The following is a 21,347-nucleotide window of genomic DNA, read 5'->3' as shown; positions in this document are numbered from 1 at the left end:
AAGGGCTATTTAAAATAGTTAAGATAATAGATTAATAAATATACTATCTATAATTACCTAGATTATATAGAAAAATCTACCTAGTCTTTTATATATTATTTCTTAAGGAATAGAATATAAGAGATAGTAATTTACTAGTACTACTCTAGCTAGTTATTATTAATAATAAGAAAGAATAAGAGGTAAAATAGATTATTATATAATAAAAGCTATATAATAAAGACTAATATCTAATTAAATAAAAAGAATAATTAATATATAAGAATACTTAATAATTAATAAAAGATTTAAAAAATATATAAGATATTCTAAATAAGTTTTATTATATAAATAAGATATAAATAAGATACTAGTAAAATATTATAAAATAATAAAATATAAAAATAATAAATTAATAAAATTAAGGAACTAAAAAAATTATAAAAATATATTAATAATATTATTTTTTTTCTTTTTCTTACTAGATTTTAAGATTTAATAAGAGTATATTATAGATATTAAAAAATTTTAAAAAAATAATTTAATTTTATTATATAAAAATAAAAATAGTAAAATACTTATATTATAATATTAATAAATTCTTAATTATTATAATTATTCTAAATCTCTTTATTATTATTCTTTAATTTTATTATACTACTCCTAATATACTGCATATTAAGTAGGCAAAATATATTATAGTTAATAAATTAAAGTAATCTCTTTATCTAGTCCTTAATTTTAAAATAATAAATAAAAATCTTAGTAGTATAAGCTTATTAGGTACAGGCTATTATACCTGCTATTTTATTAGATATTACCTAAATTTTTCCAAGACTAATTTATATAGGCAAGATAATAGGAAAGTACTTTTTATATAAGTAAGTATATTAAGTATATTATTATTCTAAGTTTAGATATATATAAGAATAGGCTTCTATAAGATTATTATCTATATATTATTAAGACTTGGTATAATATAGGTAATATAGTATCCACATAATGGTAGCCAGGCTAGTAGAGGTAACTAGAATAGTTAGAGTAGCTAGGACTATAGTAATAGTAGGAATAATAGGAGCCAGCATGATAACAAGAACTAGTATAATAATAGTAGCAAGAGTAGCTAGAGTTATTATAATAGAAGAAGTAGAAGGAGAGATAGCAAGAGTTACTATAATATTAAGAATAGTTATAGAGAATAAGGGGGATATAGTCCTACTAGATAATAAAGTAATAATAGCAGGAACTATAAGAGATATACTAGTAATAATAAGAATTATAGGTACTATAATTAGTATAAATATAAGAGGGTTTACTATAAGAGCCTATAAATAATTAATATAATAGACCTATACTACTAGAATAAAGATACTTATAAAGGAAAAAATAATAATAATTAAATAGGCTCTTTTCTATAAAGATATAGCTAGTATAGTATTAGATAGAAAATACTTTAAGGAAGCTATAAGATCTATAATATAGTTAGCTATTATTATAATATTTAAGTAATAATAACTTATCTAGTATAATATATTAACCTATTAAGAGGGACTTTTTAAAATATAGATTAGGCTAAAAGAAGTATATATAGAGAAGTATTCCCCTATAATATTTATATTATAATAATATTTTTATTTATTATTAATATATCTAGTAAACTACTTATTTCTATTTATTATTTTATTTAAAGTAAAATATAATACTATTTATATTTTATTTAATAAAGTATAATTAATAAAAGTAGTATTATATATATTATTATTATCTCTAGTATTAAATAAAAAAGTAGATTATATTATACTAACTAGGACTAGCTCTTCCTTAGTAGAGTACTAAGCTAGATTAGGTATAATATATACAGCACGTGGATATACTACTAAGAAAAGGGGAGGTAATTATTATAGTAATTATATAATATATAACTATATATTAAATTACATGCTAAATTATATACCTAGTAATTAAGAATAATTAGAAGAATAGTAATATTTAAGTTATCTATACTATACTAGTAACTTAACTAGGTAATATAAATAGTAATATAATAACCCCTAAAGTATTAAGAAATAAGTACTTTATTTTATTACTTCTAATACCTTCTTACTATCCTCATACTCCGTGTAGCTTTGCTTCCTTTACCAACACTACCCATACCCAAGCGCCTCGCCAGTGAGACGCTTACATTCAAGTAGGCATTCAAGTAGGCATTCAAGTAGGCATTCAAGTAGGCATTCAAGTAGGCATTCAAGCAGGCATTCAAGTAGGCATATTAGCAGGCATTAAAGGAGGTATTAAAGTAGGCATTAAAGCAAGTATTAGCAGGCATCAAAGCAGGCATTAAAATAGGTATTGAAGCAGGTATTAGCAGGCATTCAAGTAGGTATTAAAGCAGGTATTAAAGCAGGCATTCAAGTAGGTATTAAAGCAAGTATTAGCAGGCATTCAAGTAGGCATTCAAGTAGGCATTCAAGTAGGCATTCAAGTAGGCATTCAAGTAGGTATTAAAGCAAGTATGAGCAGGCATTCAAGTAGTCATTCAAGTAGGCATTCAAGTAGGTATTAAAGCAAGTATGAGCAGGCATTCAAGTAGTCATTCAAGTAGGTATTAAAGCAGGCATTCAAGCAGGTATTAAAGCAAGTATTATGTAAAGCAGGTATTAGCAGGCATCAAAGCAGGCATCAAAGCAGGCATTAGAGAAGGTATTGAAGCAGGTATTAGCAGGCATTCAAGTAGGTATTAAAGCAGGTATTAAAGCAGGCATTCAAGTAGGTATTAAAGCAAGTATTAGCAGGCATTCAAGTAGGCATTCAAGTAGGCATTCAAGTAGGCATTCAAGTAGGCATTCAAGTAGGCATTCAAGTAGGTATTAAAGCAAGTATGAGCAGGCATTCAAGTAGTCATTCAAGTAGGTATTAAAGCAGGCATTCAAGCAGGTATTAAAGCAAGTATTATGTAAAGCAGGTATTAGCAGGCATCAAAGCAGGCATCAAAGCAGGCATTAGAGAAGGTATTAAAGCAGGTATTAAAGCAGGTATTAGCAGGCATTCAAGTAGGCATTAAAGTAGGTATTAGCATAGTAATAACTTATAAAAGTAGATAATATAGGAATCTCTATAGCTAACAGGTTAAGCAACATCCCCAGGTTCTACAGCACGGAAAAGATGGCCCTGCGGGCCATAGTTCTTCCGAAGCACGCGTAGAACTCAGCACGGTGTACGGGTCATACCACGGGTGTTTGAGGGGGACTTTCATATATTATTTAATTAGCCTGGTTTCTATAGATTTTTACTAGCATGAAGCTTTAGAGACCTTCTTTAGAGACTTCTTTACCTACTAGAAGTTATTTTAAAGCTAGTAATCTACCTTCTTTACTAGGCAAGTATCCTCCTTTTATTATTTCTTTTACTCTATCTCTAGTAGCTATAATTCTTACTAGAATACTTAATTTCTCTTTTACTCTTTAAATAAGTATTATTTTTTCTCTTTAATAAGTTATTAATAGACCTTCTTTTACTTCTTTAATATCTTAGTAAGTTATATAGCTTTATTCTTTTATATTTAAAGATTATAAGCCTGCTAAATCTTTTAAAGAGAGTAAAAAATTATATTATTATTTTTAGAAATTATAAGCTTAAACTATAAGAGTTTCTTATATTAATATTTTTTCTTTTTATTCTAGAGGGCTAATTCAAGACCTTAATAATATAATTTTAAGATAATATTTTCTATAAAAAAATAATATATTATTAAACTTAATTTCTTAATATTTTTATTATATATATTAATAATAATTTAATTTAAAAACTTCTTAATCTTCTACTAGTCCTCTACCTATAGAATAAAGTATAAGAAATTACTTAAGGAGGGCCTAGAGTTATTCTATTTATTAAATTAAATTAGAATTATTTCTAGATTTAGTAGCTATATCTCTATAGTTTACTATAAAGAAAGGATATTTTTTATTAATAAGGCCTGTTTCTAGGCTAGCTAGAAGAAGTAGAAGAAGTCTTATTTAATAATATAATTAAAGTCTATTAATTTATATAGAAAGTCCTTAAGATTCTTACTATAAATAATAAAGAGAGAGCTAAAGATCCTAATATTAAATAGTTATAGTAAATAAGTTAAATAAAATAGATATATTATTAATAGGATCTTATTAGTATTATAGTAATTAATAAACTTTATAGTAAGGTAAGATCTATAATTATTAAAAATAAGAAATCTCTATTATCTATATATCTTATTCTTAATTTTATAGTTAAATATATTAGTTAATTAGGTATATTCTAGCTTATTATTAATCTAACTACTTATAAAGGAGGCAAAGAAGTAAGAATAAAGTTTAGGATTAAAGTTTTAAAGCTAGGAATCTTATATATTACTAGTAGAAGCCTGGTAAATAAGATCTAGTAAGAGAGAGATTCTATTAGTATAAATATAAATAATTAAAATTATTTATTTATAATTTCTATCTTATAAGTATTACTTAAGTCCTCCTCTAGCTATATATTTCTACTTTAAGAAAATTTTAAGATCTTTAACTAATATTTTAATAAGAAATTCTTTCTTATTTATATTATAAATATCTTCTAGCTATAACTTATATTACTATATTTTCTAGCTTAATAACTTGAAATATAGAGTATATTTATATATAGAATTAGCTTATTTTCGCGTGGTATTAATAGTTATTATATAGGTTAAAATAAGATTATCTTAGTAATACTTTATAAAGTACCTAGGCTAGTATTTTCTAGACTTCTTACTAGTAATTTCCTTTATAAAATTCTAAAGTATCTTATAAGATATAAAGAGGCCTTACTTAATAAATTTATTAATATAATTTATTAGTTCTTTTTTATATTAGTTAGTAAGAACTTACTATTATTTATATTAGTAGTCTTTAAGGTACTATACCCTGTAATAGTATCTTAATAATATTATTTAATTAATATCAAACTCTTTTATAATCTTAGTATAATTAATTAAATTACTAATTTTTAACAAGTTGATTACTTCTATCACGGCTTTAATTAAACCTATATTGGTTGAGATATAAGTTATTAAAAATTATTAAAAAAATAGTTAGTGAGGGGAAATCAGGCATCAGGTGGGACCGGGCGTCAGGTGATCACCGACTGTATGTAGGAGCACGTGCTGCTGTCGAGTACATATTCTTTACCCTCAAGTTTATTTCACTTCTTTTTTCCTCCTAAGCTTGAATCAGGATATCTCAAGTTAAAAAATGATGTAAAACCAGCTGTTAACTATTTTATATTGCTAATACTGGACCAGCCAAATTACCTTCAGTACAAGGAGATCCGCCTAAAATGGTCGCAACCATCACATTGCAGAGATAAAGCACACCTCTATAGCAGCATGCCAAATCAGGGATTATATATACAGAGGGTTGCAAAAGAGCTCATGCTAGGTGTCATTAAAGTGATAATTCTCATCAGAAATCCTGTAATGGCAAGGATATACCTTCAGTTTAAAGGAAAACGCCTGTTGACCATGCTCCTAATTCCAGCCACCATTTCATAACACCATTGGATTGCGTCCTCTCAGTCACCAAAAAGAAAGAAAGAACTGAAAAGGGCAAATCAAGATCTTGCATATTTCCCTTCTACCAACCTTAAATATATTCATCGTCATCCATGGAACCATCATCCCAGTGACCCCCCCCTGAATTAGTTGCTAAATTCAGACTTGGAACAGCCTCAGGAGTCTCCTTCTGTTCCTTCCATGGCCATTTTGGCAGAGAATTAATAAACCCTTGGCTGTCTGGAGTTGGGGTTGCCGAAAGACTGCCTACTTGAGTACCGTGGATCCAAATCGTGCCGGAAATGTTGAGTGCAGGGGGCTCGTCATCCACGTATCCATCCCAAAGCCCCAATACCTGCGCAGAGAACCGGGCGAGGGCGAGAAGAAGAGCCCAAAGAGGAGCCAGGATCTCTGAAACATGGAGCCAACGCCATAGCATCGTTGGAATGACGAAGGGAAAGCGAGGGGCGTCTAGAAGAAGGCAATTTCCCGTGCAGGCAGAGCCTACAAACGGATGACAGTAGTAATCACACATAGCAGTCTCCGATAGGTACCAGCTCAGTGCGAGAACAATACACCACCCGAGGGCAGTGAGACGCAGGGCTCGCGAAACAGGATTGCGTTTCCATAACCGTAATGACGGCAATGGAATGGTGGTAGAGTGGTTGTCCTTGGGCGTCCTGCATGTTTGACAACCCCCTTCTGCAGGTGGTGCCGCTGGCTGTGTTGACCCGTCAATGGATTTAGAAAGCGTCGAAAGCACATCGTTATCCCGAGATACTTGCACTTCCAAACTATCAAGACCCACCTTGACCTTGGCAATATTCTCCGTCAATGACTGGAGCTTTCCGTGCAGGCGATCCAGATCACCTATATTAGCTGATTCAGAATTTGCCAGTTCCAGTTGCTCCATGACTGATTGCTCGAATGCAGCGTCGTCCTCTTCCTCAGTCTTGAGCCCCGTTGGTCGCTGCTCCATGAGTTCTTGAAGCGACTCGATTGTGTCATCACCAACATCTAATAGATCTTTGTGATCCTTATGGTCTTGTAAAACAGTCTCTAGCGCACTCTTTGGAAGGTCAGGCTTGATCGGGGCCCGTTTGTTTTGCTTTCCCGTTTGCTCTCTGCGACTCTGCATCTCCTGTTCCTGGCCTCGCACTTCCTCGTCTTCATTTTTCTCCTTCTCTGGGAGCTTTTCTTCCCCCCTCGGTTCTGACTCTTCCTTTTCCTCAATTCTCCCTTCGGTAGGTTTGTAAGTCTCCCTTGGCCACTGTGGCTTCCAGTCTGTGGAGCTAGTCTTCTCGACAGCTTTCTTTCCCACCAGCTCAACCGGCTCGGTTTTGAGTTTCTTTGCCGGCGAGCGGGTAATGTTTTGAGACAGATCCTCTAAGAAGTTTGTGGAACGCTCAGTCATTGGGGTATCTATCCAGGCGCCTGTCACAACAGGCGTTTTGTCATAGATACGTCTCTGGCCTGTGGTTTCTGGAGTCTTGGTCGCGTCCGAGGTTTGGTTTTGATTTGGGCTTCCTGCTCGAGAAAGCCTCCTGAGAAGGTCTTGGGAGTCCCGCTTCGAGGGGCTGCGCTTCGTGAATGTCGAATTTTTGTATATAGTGATCGGTGTGTTGGGGATCTGGTCTCCTTCAGGTAGCTTGTCGACCATTGGTTTGAACAAGAATTGCTTGTATGTGTCTAGGACGTGATTCTTTTGCTGTCGGCCTGTTGAACGATCCCCGATGGTATCCTTCTCAACTCTAGCTGCTGTAGGGCTAATCTTTAAGCTCACATCGTTAGGAAGCTTCCGAGATGAAAAGTCTTCCGGCTCATCGATAGTCGATCCAACCTCAGGTTTACGACTCCGAGTGAGACTCTTCATCCATCCCTGATTAGATCTCCCTTTACTTCCCCAAGTCGAAGGGACGCTTATTGACGGTCTGAGATCATCTTCTTCCTCCCAAGGGAATTTAGCTTCCTCTTCCTCTTCTTCGCGCCGTCGTAGTTGCTCCGACGTCAACGCAGGAGAATTTCCAGTTCTGTTCAGCACCGGTGACTGATTTGCCGTAGCCCTTTTCAACCGCTGCGCATCCTTGGTGTAGTCGACGACCCTTCGACGCGGCGACTCGTCGGTGAAACTAGCATCGGACGGCGCAAAAAACCTGTGCTCTCGTATCGAAGACCCTGGTGATAACCTTCTGTTGTAACTGTCGGGAACGCGTGTGTAGAGGATGTCATCGTCGTCGTATGCTTCGAGGTCGTTTAAGCTCTCCACATCGTCAATCTGCCGATACGCCTCGACCAGCTCGTTTGGAGGGTTCGAATCGGGAGTCATAGTATTACGATTCTGGCGTCTTCTTCGGTTCGGAGTTGTTTGCATATATCCGGATACGAAAATGTCTTCTTCACCCTCTGTCGTGAAGGGTAGGCGCGATGCGGCTTCGAAGGCCCCTCTTAGAGTCCCTGTTTGACTGAAATTCCTCCGATGGTGCGCACTAGAACCACGGGAAGGGCTGAGGCCATGCGACGCGTCGAACCCCCCCGACTCAATCCGGGCTCGTCGGAAGGGAGAGTGTGGCTGTTGCTGTTGTTGTTGTTGGCGACGCGACCATGACGTTCGGGGACTGTTACGCTCGGGGGTGGGCATAGTGGCAGAATCTGCGCCATTCACTCTTCCACACTCGCAGAGAGGGGTTTAGCACGCGCAGTGAATAACAATAGCCCCAAAACAGGACTAATAGCAACAGGAGCAACCAGCATGAATGTATGGTAAATAGTCGAATAACACCCGCAGTTGGGGATCTTCATACAGCCCCAAACAGGTTAGCGGGCTTCAGGAACTTAAAAAAAAAAAAAAGAACCACCATCGATGACGAGTACAGACCAGATCTGGAGTTACTGTCTTCATTAACGCTCGGATCCAAGCTGAGGATGAGTTGTCAGTTGATCTGAAACAAGAGTACGTCTTCTATACTTGCTATCACTGTCCAAACCCTTCGCAACTAACCAACATGTGACCCCATCAGATGTACTGATCATCAGCTCTGCCGTCGACTTCGTGGCTCCCCTCCTATACGGCATTCCCATTCTGAAAAGGATATCAGGCTACGTCCTGAATACATAAGGCGTGTACGGCACGGGAAAATCTGGAAGGTCGATTTCACTCCCAACTTTCCGCAAAGACCAGCTAAACCCCCCCCCTAACGAGTTATACAACCCATAAACTCCGCACGCAGGATGGCCAAATCCGCAAGGCGATCAGCCAAGGGTAAAGCCCCGGTGATTTCCTCGGTATCTTCCTCAGGAGCCTCTACTCCAAGCTCGCAATCGGGCCCTCTTCCTCCATTTACCATCGCGCCGCATTCGCTCACTCCCTTCCTCGACCTCCTTTCCCCGGAAGGGGTGTACCTCGTGCACATCGACACCACTACACTAGAAGTCAAAAAGCAATCCTTCATCGTACCCTCCATCATCAATGTCTTTATCATCGCTCTCCTAGCCGTCCGCATCTACATGGGCCGCAAGGTCTACCCAGCCTTGCTGGCGACCGTGATAGGACTCACCAGCTCCATGAACGTAGACACAGCAGCAATGTCCTGGGAGGAAATTGGGAAAATAACTCTCCGCCGTGCTGGTCCAGTCATATTTGACTACTTCCTCGTAACTCTATTCCTCTCCTGGCCGATCCGGTTCTACTATGGACCCGTCAAATGGCGCCGCAAGATCGGGTTCCGCAACCACGAGATTATCGTCCGGTGCAGCCAGTCTCGTCTAAGCAACAGCCTCGAGCGCAATCGCTGGATCCGAGAGAATGAAGAAATGCGTGATAAAATCGTTGCCGCCGTGACACCAGACCGCATCCGAAAGACCGGGTATCTCCTCGTAGACGCGGACTGGGACTTGGACTACAACGCGATGATCATGGCGCATCAACTCGTTGATAGCACCCGCGACGGCTCTGGCCTCCCGCTCGACGAATTCCGCACTGCAGTCCTAGTCAATACCGATACAGATGGTTGGCTGATCTGGCACGTGGGTGACGAGAACACAGAAGAGGGACGAACACGATCGAAGCAACGAGATCAGATCCTGGCCTTCAAGGAGAAACTGACCGAGATGGGCAAGGAGGAACTTTTCTTCCGCTGGGTTGAGCTAATCCAGTACGAAAGCACCCGTCCTGGCGGCTTCACGCCGGAGAGACAGGAGTCCGCCATGATCCAGGCAAAGCAGCTCTTCGAGGAGGCGGATGTCGACTTTGCTCGTTTTTGGCAAGAGGTTGGCGGCATGGAAGGATTTGCGGATCAACTGGACTAAGTAATATATGATTTTGATCCTTTTTTTTCATTTCTTTCTTCTTCTTCTTCTTCTTCTTCTTCCTCCCCCCCCCCCCGGTACCTTTCCACTAGCAGTGATGGCGTTTATTTGGTACTATTACATCATCATCATCATCATCATCATCATCAGGCGCCAGGAGAATACCTGGTATGTATAGAACAGATCGATAAGGTAGTTAGTTGGTCATAACAACCTTAGGAATGTATAAAATCATACAAGAAAGCACAGCACATGGCACACTACGCGCTATAATAGCAACATCCAATTCTAACTCATAAGCGACAGATGGATAAATAGGTAGTAGGTAAATAGGTAGGGAGAGCAGTAAGAATCACCAAAAGTAGTGGGTAGATATATGATATGGACAAAGAACACTGCTTGCCTTGTTCCTGCATGCAGAAGGGTATCATTCACACAGCCAATATCGGAATCTGATAATTGGCAAATATATGCGCCATCCCAGATAGCTGGCGGAAGAAGAAAAAAAAAAAAAAAAAGACAAACCAGACGCGCCAACCCCCATGGGAATTTTTAATAACTAGATAGGTACTTCAAAACGCCCTTCTTGTCGTTCTCCCTCCCTTACTGAAACGTTACATGGTACTATTGATCAGGTGCAGTTCACTGATTACCACTTTCGAGACGATAATCAACTGACCAGAGTTTCTCCCACGGCCGATACCGGGCTGCCTGGCGTCGACTCGGGGTCGACTGGGACGAAGATAAGCCGCTGTTCGGGTTTGATGGGGAAGAAGGAGACTTGGCGCTGGCTGGATTGGGTAGGTGTTCGCTGGGCGTACTCTCATGGGTTCTTTCCACGTCCTATGATACTCCGTCAGCTTCGAGGAAGAAAGGGAATACGGGGACCGCGGATTATTCACGGACCCTGGAGTAGGTCGCGGCGAACCTCGTCGAAGATAGGGGCTGCATCTCGTGGGTGCGAGGTAGCAGAAGCAGCGTCCGCCTCAACTGGACGTGCAAGTTCCGATGTCGATTCGTTTGTTCGGTGCGTGAGCGGCGTGGGCCCTTTTTTGTTGGAGGCTGAGCTATTTCGACGACTGTCAAGGCTCTTGGTTAAGGTTTTGGTAACGTTGCCCCCGGCTGGAGTGCGCTTTAGCCGGATACTGCCTCGTGCGTCGACGTGGGCAGGGGCAACAGTGCTCTTTCCGAGTCCTGGCGTTGCAGGAGCGCCAGGCTTTTCTTCCGTTGCATCTAGGAGATACCAGCGCAGCCCATCAGACAACTCGAAGGGGTTTTCGTCGTCCATGGAGGCACCATCGCTGACCTCGCCAATGGATCGGCGATCGGGGTTAGCTCCATTTATTGACTTCGATAGATCTACCACTCTCTCTTCGATCTTGGTGATACGGGCAAGGAGCCAGTCCCGTGTTTGGAGTTTATGGACGTCCTGTTCGCGGAGGAAGTAGTGCGGTGCCCCAACATTGAAAGCCGCCCAAGACCGAATAGCCTGGTTTCGGGTTGGTAGGAACAAGGCCAGATCGCCTTCCTTGAAGGATCGATAGGCAATCTTATCATGGGCTTCACTTTGCATTCGGTGGTATTTATCTCGGTATCCCCGCGCTTCCTTTTGCCATTTGCGAGCAAGAACTTCGATGTCTTTCACCCGCTTAACCACTGCATCGCCGAAAATGTCAACGTTGAATTGATGCAATGATTCCATAAAGGCCGTGAACCTATTCTTTTCTTCCTCGGCACTAGCAGATTGCATCCAGGTGAGAAGTCTAGCGTCTGGTTTAACTGACACCACACCTGACTGGGTAAGAGTCTCGCCAGTAGCAGAGAGGGCATTGATCTTAGAAGATCTCTGGACAACGATCTCACCATCTTGCCGTAAGATGGTAAAGCCAAGTTGCTCCAACATGCGTTCCAATTTTTCAACCTGGCCAAAGAGTTGTTTTGAGAGTTCTTCGGACCGTGTAGCGCATAACCCAATCCTAGCTGCGGCCTGTTGTTCCGAATCAGTTACAGATTCGACTCGCTTTCTCCATGCAAGAACTTCCTCCTCAGATTGGCGCGCTCGCGTCTGGAGTTCAGCCAACTGGTGAGACATTTTGGTCAGTTTTTGCTCTTCTTCTGAAACACGCTCTCGAAGAGCATCGGAGCCCGTTTCACCGGCAGCGAGCTTGGATTGCAAATCAAGCAGTTTAGATCGTTCCTCATTCAGTTCAGACTCCACAGACGCGAATTTCGATTTTTCTTGCTCAAGCTGAGCTTGGGCTTGGGACAACTCCGATTTATACGTGTCTGAGAGCTTTCTTAAATCTTCAGCATCCGACTCCATCTTCTCTAGTGTCTCCGTGAGCGTTTTGTTTTCAGCTGCCGCCTTCGCCGCATTTTCCTCTGCATTCTTAGTGTGAATAGTTAGGCCTTCAGAAAGTATGTCAATTGCCTTGATGATGGCGGGAATCTCGTCGGGGGCTGGACCTCCTGGGGATAGGTTCATGAAAGCAGCCTGTAGAGTACTAAGAAGCTCCTGGTCCTTCTGTGCTTGTTCAAGCCCCTGCTTTTCCAGTTCATCAATACGGGAGCGAAACGCATCCTCTGCCTCTTTCCGGGACTGTATCTGCTCAAAAAGGCCGGTGGCCTTTTGCTTCGCTTCATCCGCATGCGTGTGGGCCTCTTGTAGCTCTGCCTCAAGCTGATGCATTCGCTCCTCAGCATCTTGTTTCTCGTGCTCACGACTGTCCGTGATTCTATCTAGTTCCTCTTCGAGCTCTTCGGTACGGATTTTGAACCGCTTCACTTCGCTCTCCAGGTATCGCCGTTCATCATCGAACTCGCGTTGTCGAGCTTCAAGATTTCCGATAAGATCATTCTTTGTAGACTGAGCTTCTTGCATTTTATCTGTATTAGACTGCCGCTCAACATGTGCTTCTTTTTGAAGCCGTTGTACTATTTCCCGTTCCGCCGTAAGCTCAGCCTCAAGATGAACGATACGATTCACGAGTGCCTTTTCCTCTGATGTTTGATTCGAAGACATCCGCCTTGACGATACCGATGATCTTCTCGATAGAGTATCTGGGTGAGGGGACGCCGGAGAACTAGGGAACTCAAGAGAAAAGTTCCCACTTGATGGGCGGCTCATATGACTATGACGATGTAGGAGATCTTCCAGCTTCCGAATTCGGCTCTCTGAGCCTCTAAGTTTCTCCTCAAGCTTCACCTTCTCATCTCTCAGGCTTCGCACCATTTCATCACTATGAAGTAAGAGAGAACTTCGGCTCAAATCAAAGATGCTTCCTTGCTTGAACGCTTTTGCTCTGCGACGTTGTAGTCGTGTAGGTGCATCAAGCTCTTTGAAGAGTTGCGTAAGCTCCTGGCAAATACTGGACATGCCAGGCTTTAATTTTAAATCCTCAATATAGGACTCAATCTCTTTTCGATTAACCAAGGGCCATTCATACTCCTGGCCACGTAAGTTAACTTCGATTCCCGGCGTTGTAGCATCAGTGATAGAAACGAAATCTCCCATGTTTTTCATCCATTTCTTTCTCCGACGCTGTTCTTCGTCCTGGAACACTGACATTTCCTCTGCTAGTGTCAAGGAGTCACTTTTCATCTTAGCACTGAACTCACGGCGCCTTACAGACTCGATCAGAACAGACCCGTAAACCAAAGGCATGTGAAAAACAGAGTAAAGTACATCAAAGGCGTCGCTTTGAAAATTAAGGTTAATAATTCGGGCTTGTACGTCAGCTAAGCGTGATTCAATAGAGGATATCAGTCGCATGTGGTTCAGGGCGGCTTTGGTTGCGGCGTTATATCGTCCAAAGGCTTCTGATAGACCCCCTTGGATTTCAGCTCCAATTTCCAATAACGATGGTAAAAGATCCTGCGTGTGGCTAAGGGCGAGTCTAGAGATATTGGCTAGTGTCTTTTGATTATTCGGCAGCGCCAAAACATGCTCATAGTCGGATTGGATCTTCCTAGATATTGTCTCCACTTCTTGGAGCAGACCATCGACACTGTTGTTACTTGAGGGGGAAACGTCATCAAGCAGACGTTGAGTGTCTGTAGCAATGCTTCCGACAGTTTTCTCGATATCCTCGAACTCGTGAATGAACCGCGACGATGCCGCGGAAGCTTCTGGCCCAGCTTTATTGACTTCCCCTGTATCCACGTAGTCAACCAGGGCCCCTGTTGTTCGGTCTGCATCTTTCTTCGGTGTTGATGGGCGGCCTAGGAAGGAGAAGTCCTTCCGAGCTGGCACGCTTTCAAGGGTAGCAAGAGCTCTCTTCCATCCTTCAAGGGCCGTCCGTTGCTCTTTCACCATTTCATTTACCCAGGTTTGCGCTTCCTGAAACCTATGTTCCAAGCTCCCCACATGTGTTTTGAGGTTCTCAAGAGCTACACCCGCAGCACGATTTACGATGTCTGTTCGCTCATTGTGCTCATGGGTGGTCTTGTCCGCCGATTCGCAGCCCTCCGCCAAACTCCAGGCCCATGTTTTCCTAGCCAGATATAGATTCCTCCAGGCTTGTAGGTCGTTTTGGTCCGTCAGGGTATCGGGTGGGTTGTCGAGCGCGAGAGGCTGGGGGGAGGGAAACCTCGGGGGCTCAACATTGTCTTGTTCGCTGACGTATCTTCTGTCATATACAAAGATCTCACTCTATTTAATATTTAGTGTAAGGTTAGCTTCTAGATCTCACAGGGGTCGAACGATGATGGCTAGATAGGCCTACCTCCGTGGCGAGTGTTTGAATCTTTACGTTCTTCCCACGAGAGGTCATCAAGATCTGCCTTTGGGGCGGGATCGATGAATTCTGTGTTATCCATGACCGAAGTGCATCCGTACTAGGTTTCGAGAGAGTTCACAGTTAGCTAGTCTATTCCGTGCTAGAATGAGGAGGCAAGCGCCTAATGGATAGCGTAGAATTGATAAGGTGCAGGCAGGGCACGAGAGCTTACGAAGAGAACGACCCCGGGTCTGCTATTAAATGCTCACCTGTGTGAGCAACATAAATATGCAAAGACATCCCCTCCTCACCAAATGAGCAAAGCAGCTCAGAAGTCGTATGGCGAGGAATGCGGGATGGGGGACGATAAGAAGTCGTCAATGTCGCAGGGCTTCCCGATGCCTAAGGAGAGCTTCCCCGACCTAAGCTGTGTTTGGGAATGACGCGGGCCCGAACAGCCACCTAGAGTCTCCACCGCCCAAGATCGCGGTAATCCAGGGATCTTTTTTGTCTTCTGAAGTGCTCACTGCTTGGGAGAAGTCTGAAGTAGGTACCGTCTTACTGGTTGGGATTTTTCTTTTTTTTTTTGGCTATCACACGATGCTTGTTCTGACCTGCCACGAGGATTTGCTATATGACATCGACTAAGGCCCATTCTTTCCCGAGCCTTACGCCGGGGGAGATCACTCTGTTAGACCGGGCAGGTGATGATCCTCGCGACACGATATCTTTCTCTGCGAAGGAGGCGTTGATCCTCCAGCTGTATCATCAGATCCAGGAACAGCAGCTAGAGAAGGCACTCCTCGAACAAGGTAGGTTATTTATTGAATTTTTTTTTACTACTTGTGTTTTGTTATGGTGGTCCGGTCGTGCTAACCCTTGCAGAACTAGATTCAGCCTCTGAGGACAATGATGAAGAACAGCTGGCTGTCGCAGAACGCGAGCTTCTGGAAGCGAGGGCCACTTATACTGTCAGAAAGAAGGCAACTAACACAGTGCTGATAACTGATCCAATTTTGAAAGCGGTTCATTTGAAGGCCGTATCTCCAGCAGAGCGGTAAGACTTCGATCAATTCCTCTAGCAGCTGCGCTATATCCCCGCGATTTAAGCACTGTATCCTCTGACCATACACAGAGCTCTTGCGCGTCTGATCAATCGCCGCGATGTATTATCTTTTGCGCAGGAGAATTTCACTACTGCACACATCTCAACAGTCAAGCAGCTCTCAACGCTCGAGGTGGAGAATTTACAACTTCACCAGAAAACCCAAGAACTCGCCCGGGAACTTCTAACCCTGACCAAAGATGACGATTCCTGGAAGGACCAGCTCGATGACCCAGGGCTCAAGCAGCAACTGGTGCAGCTCGAAGCAGATCACAAGAAGAGTAAAGCGAAGTGGGAAACGATGAAAAGCGTTGCGAGTGCGATTGTTGTGGGCAGTGGAGTAAATTGGGCTGAAGATGAAGACCTCACTGCTCTCGTACTGGATGAGTCTGATGACTGATGATGACTGGATATACTTTATCGTATTCTTAGGTAGACACTACCTAGGTATACTGTGGTTACTTCTTCATTCGATAGGCGTTGGCAGATACCCATGGCTTGTTGATGAGAACCCTTTTCCCCCCTCTTCTACATTTGATCCTCGAGCTATATATTACTCCAGAACCCTCCCAGAAAAAATACCCTCTAGCGAACTACGTAGCGCTATTATTATCTCGTACTCTGCACATGTCTTGCCCAAAAATAGGCACAGTGGTGACGGACCCACGTGACATCACGATCCACCCGCAGAAAAGAAGGCGTTTTTCATAGGATGTGTCAAATAGTGTTGTTACTGACGAGTCTCCGCCAGAAAGTTAGTTTGATCCTGCAAGGATAAGATGAAACCCTTGAGATGGCTGAATGATTCAAGGGGAGAAAAAAATAAGTAGTAATGGCCAATGTCTGCGCGTAATCGTCGTCGTAGTAAGAATAATAGTAGTGTAGCAGTAATAGTAACCGTAATATTTCTGAAGTGACGGAGGACAGAAAGAAAGCCTTGGGGAAAAAAAAAATACTGCATGAGTGGGAGCGGAGCCGGCGTTTCCAGATGGAACAGGAAGACTCAACTCCGACAACAAAAGAGAAAAGACTTACGCCCGAATAATGTCGATGATTATCATTAACTACGGAGGAGTTAGTTATGATTATTGTTGTCTATTATTAATTAACCAAGCGACCAGCAGGTTTACAATACCAAGGGCATGCTAGGAAAGCTGTGTGGCCCGTAACTAGTAGTAATACGATCCAGTAATTCTAGTTTTCTCTGGGTAAGTTTTGCTGGTGTTTGAGCTGGAATGCAGTGGCATTATTTATTTACTGGGTAACTTTGAATCAAGTGATGGGACCCGTTCCACTTATAAGAAATAACAAGAAAACATCTAGTTTATATTAAACTATATTTTGTCAATAAGAGTTCAGAAAGGAAACTTTTACCATGTTATAAATTGCATTCGGGAAGAAAGATCAGACAACCCCAGTCTAGCCGCCTTCTGGAATTCCATCAGCTTGGCTGATTACGGTATTGAAACAAATAAAATTCAGGGCCGACAAGTATCTAATCGATATTTTGGGGTCATACCTATCCTAGTATCATTCGGTGTGACTCGTAAATTTGCTGAGATTTGTTCATATTGTACTCCGTATGCATCTACTCCGTACTTACCTTACTTATAATAGACCAAGCGGAGGGCTACTTACGGTAAATGGCGCTCTTTCCGATCATTATTGGCAACTGTCCTGAGTGTAGAGGAGCGTAGGTACCTAGGTAGTAGTCACCGCATCCATTGGGAAAGAGGTTCAAGGTGAGGAGAATGCGTCTCTTGTGTGACTTCACATGTTGTTGCTATGTGTACTCTGTAGATAACAACTTAATCAAGAGCACCAAGAAACGAAGAAAGAAAGAAAAAATTATTTGAACCAGAGGAGTTGGATAATTAGACTTCCATCTTTTCTTACATGGTGGATTCCAGGCGGATGATAACCCCGAGATATCCCATCTAAGATACCTATCAGACGTTCTGGTACCTGGGAAACTTGGTACTTTGAGAAGATAATCCTTGGTCCGGTGTTGAAAGGGAGGGAGAAATCTGGTCTCTTGCACCTTGACTCGACACATGCAAGTGGGAGGAGAGCAAATAGTAGTACGCTGCGCTGCGCACAAGAGCCGGAAACTTCAGAGGCTGACAAATGTAGCTCATGTGGAGAAATTTTGTCATGTACTCCGTAGGTAGGTACAATATCCCAGGTGTACAATTTTGATAGGGATGGATGAGCAACGCAAAATAAGGAACTTTCTCTCCCCATTTTATTGAAAAATAATAGACAACCATCCCCCCACACCATCCTTACTTTCCTTTTCATTTATGGGTAAAAAATGGGTCAGCATTGCGAATCATGATTACATACCAAAATTTCTGGACGGATTTTGCGATCAAGGTTGTCAGGTCACCACCCCCCAAAGTGTGTGTGTGTGCTTGGGGAGACAGGTACTGGAATTGCCCGTGCCCGACAAAATCCCCTCATACCTGTATTTCCAGTTACTGAATGGAGAAGGCCTTAGGAATCATATTGATTTTTACTAGGCCTATTATTTGGCATTATTATGAGGTATTATTATGATTTTCCGTAGTAGTGACTTCTGCTAGTAGCACACACATTGGGAGATAGCTGCACCTACAGAAGTATGTCCTGGACAATAGTACGGAGTAGTAGTAATAATAATACCTAATAAGAAGAATGCTTGGGGAGCTTGCTACTGTTAGGACTAGTATGACTGTGAGTCTACTGGTACGGGAGTTGTACGGAGCTTTCTTGTAAGATGAAGAAAGCATGAAAATATGCTACGTACGGAGTACTTGGACGGAATACTAGGTACAAGTACACTCACACAGAGACTCTGAGCATAGAGTGGTGATTGACTGTATCTATGGTACCACTAAGTCAACTCACCACCCATCACCGTCCATGATGTGATATTTTACCTAAGGTAAATTATCCACATAATCTAGTAGTGGCGTAGGTGCGTGTATCGATGAGGTATTGTACAAAACCGTACAACCGACAACAGTGGAGGTGTGAGAGAGAAGATACAACCTCGATACTGGCCACCAGGAAAGGGAGAGAGATTCGAGGGATCAGAGAATTTACAGGAATCGAGAGCTTGCCTTTCCAAAGCAATTTATTTACCGTAACGGAGGAAAGTTCTGCAGCGCCCCATCTCCTCTTCTACGCAACAGGGAAAAAAATAGAGAGAGAAAAAAATTACAACATGAAGGGGGAAAAAAAAGCACAGGGTATGTATGACTGGGTAGTTGGAGTACGGAGTCGCCCCGACCGTTGCAGGGGGAAACCGAGAATATAACGGTACATAACAGGTAAGATACAATACAGACCATTCCCCAGCAGCCAGCCAGCCAGTGGCAGCAACGAAAGGCAGCTCGGTTTCCTTCCCTTGCTGTGCTCTGCCCCCCTCCCCTTTCCTAGTGGTAGTAAGTGAGTCTAAGTGTGTGTGTGAGGTAGGTCAGTAGTCAGGTAATGAATGGCCCGCTTCCCGTCTCTCCCTCGCTCTCTCTCTCCTACTACTACTACTCTCCCCTCTCCCTCTCCCACTCACTCACTCACTCACTCTCTTTCTCTACTACTGCTTCTCTTCCCATACAATTTGTCTCTCACCATACAAAAAAGTACACCCGCATCGGTGAGTATATAGAATAAACACCCTTATCCTCGAGCACTACTGTTTCACCACCACCACCACAATTAATCTTTTTCTCGTTTCCAACAACTTGTTCCCTTCTTATTCTCTTTCTTTGTCCATCGTCCTTTCCCTTGATTTTTCCCTTCATCTTTGCGCCATCTTGTTGTCGCACATTCACCACCACAGTTCTATAGTCCGCGAGCTGATCATCCCATTCTCATCACCAGGCAATAACGCCAGCTTCAAATCCCATCTTCTAATCTTTTTGTCGATTTTATTTCCAGGTAAGTTGCGTTTACGCGCGCTTTTTTGTTCGTGTCCTTCCCCCCAACCTGCGACCGCGCTCCCACTCTAGCTGGGGCGCGCGCAGCGCAGCTGGTCCGCCCTCCACGCTTCTCCCTCGGCGCGCACCGTCGCATCACATTCTGTTTCTTTTTCATCTCGTCCTTCGTGTTGCTTGTGTTTTTCTCTACACGGTTTTTTAATTTCGCTCGTCAATTTTTTCCGTGGCGTTGGGAATCCGTCATCACGTATCCCCTGTTCGTCTATCACTAACACATCGATCGTCGCAGTTTTCAACCTTCGTCATGCCTAAGGAGAAGACCACCCGCAAGACCAAGTCCCGCTCCGAGGGCGGCCGCAAGAAGAAGGGTAAGTACATTCATTTGTCGCGTTCTGGCTTGACTAACATCCTCTCCAGACCCCAACGCCCCCAAGCGTGGTCTCTCTGCCTACATGTTCTTCGCCAACGACAACCGTGACAAGGTTCGCGAGGAGAACCCCGGCATTAGCTTTGGTAGGATACAGTATCCCAATTCTTGAAGAAGATTGATTGATATCTAACTATCCTAATAGGCCAGGTCGGAAAGATGCTTGGAGAGAAGTGGAAGGCTCTGAGCGAGACCGAGCGCAAGCCCTACGAGGACAAGGCTGCCGCTGACAAGAAGCGCTACGAGGATGAGAAGGCGAGCTACAATGTACGTGCTTGAAAGTCTCAGTTATGAGCGAGTGATGCTGACCGGACCGCAGGCTGGCGATGACGATGAGGAATCTTCTTAAGTGGTTATCACTGAGGTTCTCCTGTCGCTGGACCAATTGGCGTTGTGTGTTCTTTGCTTCTATTACTGATAATCGTGTCAATTGTATTTCTTGCCTTTTTATATTTCCTTTTCCTCTGTCAACGGCTTCTGGGATGGGATGATGGTGGTTTCTCCTTGCTTTTCTGTTCACGAAGGATCTTCAATGGTAAATGTTACTTTATGGACTGGCAGGTTTGGGATGGTTTAACTTGAATCGGAGGGAACCCGGCGCTGAAAACAAGACCGGCGGGGTAACCTTGTTTTGAGGACCAAATGGTGAAATATGAATTGAAGCTGCAGAAAGCGATGTGAGGCAACCTCGCCTGCTGTATACTAGCATAATCCACCACATGCTTTCCTGTTTCAATCTGTGCAGTGCATTTATCAATTTTTGCGATGACTCCAGTTGTGCAAATATAAGGGGTCGTACCTCAAGTACATCAAAATAACTGCAGGATGCACCACTCACTACCTTTAGACGACGGGAGCTTTGTGACGATGATTCAATCGTGGATAGTTGAGCTGCTGAAGACTTTTGAAGGGGGGGGGGGAGAAAGAGAGCTGGCTGGCTGGCCCGAGCTCCCAACCATGACGCCGGGACGGGGTCTCGATTCTGCACCCCGACAGGTCATTTGTTTACCTTTACGGAGTACGTGTTGGACGCGTCTGGCTCCGATATCTCCGAGGTTTCAGTTTTGCCACCAATGATGGATAATGCCTGAGGCCGATTTCAACTCACCCTATTAGCAGTGCCTGTACTCCGTACTCGGTACTTTCCGTTTTGTTCCGAACAAAGATCGAATCTTTGGAATTCATAAGCGTGGATACTCGGGAGTATATGGAAATTTCCTATCTATTTCAACCCGCGCATTAGTACATTATACATTACCCTGTAGATGGAGCCAGCACTATCTATCCCTCTATCAAACCACACCCACGTAGCCCAAGCAAGGCAAACAATTAAATACTTGCCCCC

At 42.6% G+C, this 21,347-nt stretch overlaps 6 protein-coding genes across 6 annotated transcripts; 3 read left to right on the top strand and 3 right to left on the bottom strand.

The window, feature by feature from the left end:
- Window positions 1-3,105: 3,105 nt before the first annotated feature.
- P175DRAFT_0556372 (uncharacterized protein) lies at window positions 3,106-8,439 on the bottom strand (the record flags this gene model as incomplete). The annotated part of the gene is made up of 2 exons (XM_040900692.1): window positions 5,693-8,439; window positions 3,106-3,182 (listed from the first exon to the last, which is right to left on the bottom strand). The coding sequence occupies exons 1-2, from the start codon at window positions 8,163-8,165 to the stop codon at window positions 3,106-3,108; spliced, it is 2,550 nt and encodes an 849-aa protein (XP_040752790.1). The 5' UTR covers window positions 8,166-8,439.
- Window positions 8,440-8,636: 197 nt separating this feature from the next.
- P175DRAFT_0500300 (uncharacterized protein) lies at window positions 8,637-9,836 on the top strand. The gene has a single exon (XM_040896927.1). The coding sequence runs from the start codon at window positions 8,756-8,758 to the stop codon at window positions 9,830-9,832; it is 1,077 nt and encodes a 358-aa protein (XP_040752789.1). The 5' UTR covers window positions 8,637-8,755; the 3' UTR covers window positions 9,833-9,836.
- An 894-nt stretch (window positions 9,837-10,730) lies between these two features.
- On the bottom strand, window positions 10,731-14,604 carry atg11 (autophagy protein ATG11; the record flags this gene model as incomplete). The annotated part of the gene is made up of 2 exons (XM_040895871.1): window positions 10,731-14,483; window positions 14,557-14,604. The coding sequence occupies 2 exons, from the start codon at window positions 14,602-14,604 to the stop codon at window positions 10,731-10,733; spliced, it is 3,801 nt and encodes a 1,266-aa protein (XP_040752788.1).
- A 580-nt stretch (window positions 14,605-15,184) lies between these two features.
- P175DRAFT_0492070 (uncharacterized protein) lies at window positions 15,185-16,055 on the top strand (the record flags this gene model as incomplete). The annotated part of the gene is made up of 3 exons (XM_040895870.1): window positions 15,185-15,362; window positions 15,436-15,607; window positions 15,686-16,055. The coding sequence occupies 3 exons, from the start codon at window positions 15,185-15,187 to the stop codon at window positions 16,053-16,055; spliced, it is 720 nt and encodes a 239-aa protein (XP_040752787.1).
- A 2,020-nt stretch (window positions 16,056-18,075) lies between these two features.
- P175DRAFT_0184274 (uncharacterized protein) lies at window positions 18,076-18,526 on the bottom strand. Its single transcript, XM_040892527.1, has one exon. The coding sequence runs from the start codon at window positions 18,424-18,426 to the stop codon at window positions 18,196-18,198; it is 231 nt and encodes a 76-aa protein (XP_040752786.1). The 5' UTR covers window positions 18,427-18,526; the 3' UTR covers window positions 18,076-18,195.
- Window positions 18,527-19,879: 1,353 nt separating this feature from the next.
- Window positions 19,880-20,351, top strand: nhp6 (high-mobility group nucleosome-binding protein; the record flags this gene model as incomplete). The annotated part of the gene is made up of 4 exons (XM_040898344.1): window positions 19,880-19,943; window positions 19,993-20,088; window positions 20,148-20,269; window positions 20,322-20,351. 4 exons carry the CDS (start codon window positions 19,880-19,882, stop codon window positions 20,349-20,351), a joined length of 312 nt encoding a protein of 103 aa, XP_040752785.1.
- Window positions 20,352-21,347: the final 996 nt, after the last annotated feature.

This window comes from Aspergillus ochraceoroseus, assembly GCF_002846915.1.
Source record: "Aspergillus ochraceoroseus IBT 24754 chromosome Unknown P175scaffold_3, whole genome shotgun sequence".
Taxonomy (NCBI): domain Eukaryota; kingdom Fungi; phylum Ascomycota; class Eurotiomycetes; order Eurotiales; family Aspergillaceae; genus Aspergillus; species Aspergillus ochraceoroseus.
Note: the sequence above shows the minus strand (reverse complement) of the source record. Positions and strands in the feature narration are given on the sequence as shown.